The sequence below is a fragment of the Nicotiana sylvestris genome, chromosome 9 (genome assembly GCF_000393655.2).
Source record: "Nicotiana sylvestris chromosome 9, ASM39365v2, whole genome shotgun sequence".
NCBI classification, from domain to species: Eukaryota; Viridiplantae; Streptophyta; class Magnoliopsida; order Solanales; family Solanaceae; genus Nicotiana; species Nicotiana sylvestris.
In genome coordinates this window covers 60091741-60096490 of record NC_091065.1, presented here as the reverse complement: position 1 = coordinate 60096490, position 4750 = coordinate 60091741, and the positions used below count along the sequence as shown (strand labels likewise).

Below are 4750 nucleotides of genomic sequence, written 5' to 3'. Positions count from 1 at the left end.
AAAAATGGCTCCATTATGGAGAAATGGGGAGGGTTGGAGATGCCCAAAAGGTTAGAGAAAAAGAGTTGCCAATTTTATGAACTAGAGTATCGGATGCTCCACTAATAAAACACAGTACAACACGCACTTGCAACTTCACCAAGTACTGTGCTTTATCTTCTTAATCAAGGCAAAAGATAATTACGACTGATTTTATGGATAGGAAAGTGATAAGAATACAATAGGCTGGAATACAAGTTGAACAATGTTTCAGAGTTAGGAAGTTCAAAGACCAAACGGAAATTTACATTTCTGATGCTACGACCCACAATTACAGGGAAACCGACTGCAGCAACATGTTTTCACGTTCAAATTATTATTATACACAAACCCCCCACCCCCACCCCAAACCAAAAAAAAAAATCCATATTCAGGCAAACACACAAAGACGGGCATATCGATAATTTCTTATCCAGTCTCTGAAGCTCGTCCATAACAAGTCTCTAAATTGAACTATGTCTTGCTGTAGCAAAGTGGACCACAAGAAAATTCTAATTGATCCAGTGTCAACAGTAAATGGTACTTCCTGTAAGATTCATTAGTTCAATTCCATGAGCAGAGGTTGTAGGGTCTTATTGCTGATCTTCATCTGACCTCGACCGCATCAAGCGCCTACGCCTTCTTGGATTTGTAGGTATGTCACCACTCATGTCACTCAATATGTTAAGATCACGCTCATCTTCTTCGTCTTCGTCACCATCTTGTAGACCTAGCAGGTTTTCACCCCAAAGATACCGGCGCCTAGATAAAGGTCCAGTGGACCGGCGGTGCCTTGACAAAGCTCTTGACCTGCCACCTCTTGCTTCAGATATTGGGTCCATTGAACCAATCATCTGAAACAAGAAGAAGGTACTCAACCACCTGCTGTTTCCACCTGCACCTCGTTCCCTTTCACCGGATAGCCTGTCTCCATTCTCAATCACATAATCTCCAAGCACGACGGCACCAGGCATGGCAGAGCGAACAGCACTGACAATGTCATCATACTCTCTTTGGTTTTCAAGCCGTCTCCAAGCTTGCTGTCTGGAAGGGTCAATATCAGCAGGGCGTGCTGTCGGGTGAACTCTCCTAGCATGCCGGCGCAATTCTCTGTAGTTACCGACGAATGAGCATGACTCATGAGAGCAACTTCTATGCTTCAAATTCAGATACATTCTGGCTTCTTCCACTACTTTCCAGCCTAACACATCTCCACGGCACATAGGACACTTCAATTTCAATTTTGAGTCAGATGAGTCAGCACTTGCTGTTTCATGACTACTTCCACGTACAGTTACAGCACCTGAAGTTTGTACAGTACCTTCATGGATCACCATGTGATTATCTCTGTTACTATTTCCATGAACAATAGAACGATCGCTTAAATTTCTCAACTGCTCATCGGGGTTCTCAACAGCAATGTCCAGGTTTCCCTGTGTCATAATAGGACTGTCCCTATTTTCGGCTCTGAGTTTTTTGAAACGATCCAGGCAATTTGAATGCCTATAACTTGTATCACAAATGTATGACCGGCATCCCTTATCATGAGAGCTACAAAGGAGAAGAACAGCATTGTGTGGATGATCCATGCATACAGGGCATGAAGCTTCATCCAATTCCTTGTAAAGGACATGCATATCTACATCATTTGAGATGCTTCGTTTCCTACTAGCCATCTACGTACACTATAAATTGTTACTAAAAACAATGGAACCGCCAGATTAATGCAACAGCAATAATGAAACAGGACATTTTGTAACATGACAGACTGAAAGCAAACTGTTTTAAAGACCCCGACTCCTCATGTTATACAAAAATCATGAACGAGATTGTGCAAACTAATGAACTTATGAATAACAAACAAGTTTACTTCGAGGCGAAGCAAACATAAGTATTTATAAAGCTGCATGCTTTCTCACTCTACATTATTCTTCCGCTGGTGCTAGGAGAGTGGACTTGCACTATCCGAGGTTCTTATGCGCTATGCTTTCCCTTACTAGTAAAGGGGCTGCTAGTAGTAGCTTTGCTTAGGCAAGGGAGTCGCTCCTTTTCTAAGTGGATTTCCACCCTTGCACCCCCGTGTTATTATACTTTGACTAGGGGCCTTTGCTGTCTATAATTAGAGGTGGATGGCGTAGTCAGACAAAAGAAAAAACACTGCTGGAAATTGTTTAAAGTAGCTAACGAAAGGTGAAAGAAGGCCCCAGAGAAAGAATCTTTATACAAGTTCGCGGCTGAGAGAAATACCACTACCCACCTATTGACAGACATTCTCTTTCATATTAATAATCCAGAAAAATAATTATATTACACACTCGCTATCACAACACATCCACTGAAGAGAAAAAAACAATAGCAGGGCACATGAATCCTTATACATGTTAAGAACTCACAGACAATTCATGATCCCAGGCCAGCTACCAACAACCTCTTTTATGTTTCCTCTGATACATTTTGGAGTTCCAAACCTGCGAGCACTCACTAACTTAACCACTCCTTCTAACAACTACATCTAGATAACAAACCAAGTTCTGGAAAATACAAGACCTATAGGTCCAGTACCACGTGTCTTATAGATTTGCAGTCTCCAAACCAAGTTCTGGAAAATACATGACCTATAGAGTCGGTATGCTGTTCTTTAGCAAGAGAACTTAGCATCTTTGGCAGTAATATTCTCTAAACTGAAGGTAAGAAAAGGAAGCCACCATATGATAAACATAACCAATGTCTTAAAGTTTTTGAACCTGCAACAGAAACAAAGCTAGTACATCCACAATATCTCAACTGAGTTAGAATATAAGATCATCGACCAATCCATGCAAGTCAAATGTACTAGTGGGTAGTACGATTTACACGAAAAACTACTTGATTCGTTCTCCGGTGTTTGAAGGACACTAGCCAATACGGAAAGTTCTCTCATGCATGCTGAAATATATATGTAGTGCATTATTGTCTATCTTAGCAAAAGTATTCAGTCTATTCAGCTCTGCCATCTATTCTATAGGACTAACGTTTTCCCATCTCCTTTTTTCCTTTTCTTGCTTGGAAAATAGAGTGCATAATCATTTCGGCTTCCTACATGATTATATTTTCATGCCATTTCCCACAAACCAGTAACCTCTCAGAAAATTTACAATTTTGCATTGGGACAAGAACCTAAACAAATATAGGAGTGTGCACTGATATGCATGTGTGCTAGCAAATGAAGGGATAGATATACCAGAAATTGATGTCTCCAAATTGACATCCATAAATAACATTCAAGTAAGATATAAAAGAATTTATCATGAGGCAGTTGAACACATAATAAACAAACATTACCCACATCTACGACTTCTGGCAAGTGTACTCACCAAGAAATACACCAAGTTTCTTCTCTACACTGGTTCTTCTGAAACTTGCAACTTTGGTCAGTATTACTTGATTGAATTACTATAAAATCCTTATGCCACTCTAGAATGCAATTAATGGCAAAGCTTCACGAGCCGTATTTATTTTCAACGTTGTACAGTCCTAGACATCTGGAGGCAATATGTGTTGAATACAATGCAGTACTAGTCTATATCTTAGCCACAATCAGCGATGAGTCCTAAAACCTGCAGTTAAGTATGAAAAAGATGATAGTAATGTGCACGATTCAAATTAATAGATGATTGATAAGGGAAAATTAGGAATAAGGGAGGTAATTTAGTCGAATTTGAAACAAAACCCACCATCTAGAACCCCAAAAATGACAAATAAAATATACCATGTTAATAATTTCTCCCCAAAGATCTAATTTTGTAGCAATATTTAGCAAATCAAGATTACATATTCCACGTTGATCCATTAATTTTGTAGATAGAACATAATATTGTAAATTTTTAACCAAAAGACCAATAGAAACACACTCTAGAGGAAATCCAACTCCAACTAGATGATATTATTGTTAATAGAAGATTAATAATTAACAAAGAGACACTCAAAAATTACAATTCAACAATATCATAGTCCTGAAAAGTCAAAATACCATTAGATCAAAAAGATTGTGACTTTATAGGTATAGCGATCATTACAAAGAAGCAGATACATGTAGATCCGCTAATAACCACAAGAGTATACCATATAGGATCACAAAGATCAAATTAGGGCAGGAAAAACAAAATCCCCAAAATATAAGTAATTGGGAAATTAAAGGGTGCACGAAATTACAATCCAAGATGAAATTGGAATAAGCCCAGCATTTGTCCTTACGAGATTGATTGTTGATTTTGCTTCAATTCAATAATTCAATAATTAATGAAAAAACACAAACTTTTATCTGAAAATTATGAGAGGCGTCCAGTGAAAGAAGGTTGAAGATATAAACAAAAAGTTGCAGTTGATACCCAACCGCTCTATATACGGTGACAGAAAAAAATGAAAAATCTTTTTATTCTTTTTATTTTTTTATTTTAAAAGAGTATAAATATCTTTGTTGTAAAACTATTATTAAATGTGGATGTGCACATTTACTCTCGCTCCCATGATGTAAGTAACCTCCCATTGCTCGTCACTATTCTGATTGTAATTCCACACCTCTATAACTCCTCCCATGATCTTACTTCATAATCTCAATTGTTAATATTATGTTTAAGACAATCATTTTGTAACATTCATGTAATATAGTATAAATAGAGGCATGAAATGTAATATGGGACACACTTAACACTTGATAAAATAATAAAGTTATCTATTCTTCTCTTATTCTATT

The 4750-nt window shown here is 37.7% G+C and overlaps 1 protein-coding gene across 2 annotated transcripts; it reads right to left on the bottom strand.

Annotated features, from left to right (window-relative positions):
* Positions 1-207: 207 nt before the first annotated feature.
* LOC104237265 (uncharacterized) lies at positions 208-4366 on the bottom strand. 2 transcript variants are annotated; one of them, XM_070156017.1, is made up of 3 exons: positions 4252-4366; positions 3372-3614; positions 208-1694 (listed from the first exon to the last, which is right to left on the bottom strand). In XM_070156017.1, the coding sequence occupies exon 3, from the start codon at positions 1692-1694 to the stop codon at positions 612-614; it is 1083 nt and encodes a 360-aa protein (XP_070012118.1). In that variant the 5' UTR covers positions 3372-3614; positions 4252-4366; the 3' UTR covers positions 208-611. The 2 variants fall into 2 exon arrangements, with proteins under 2 accessions (XP_070012118.1, XP_070012117.1); XM_070156016.1 differs by having other exon boundaries at positions 4210-4360.
* Positions 4367-4750: the final 384 nt, after the last annotated feature.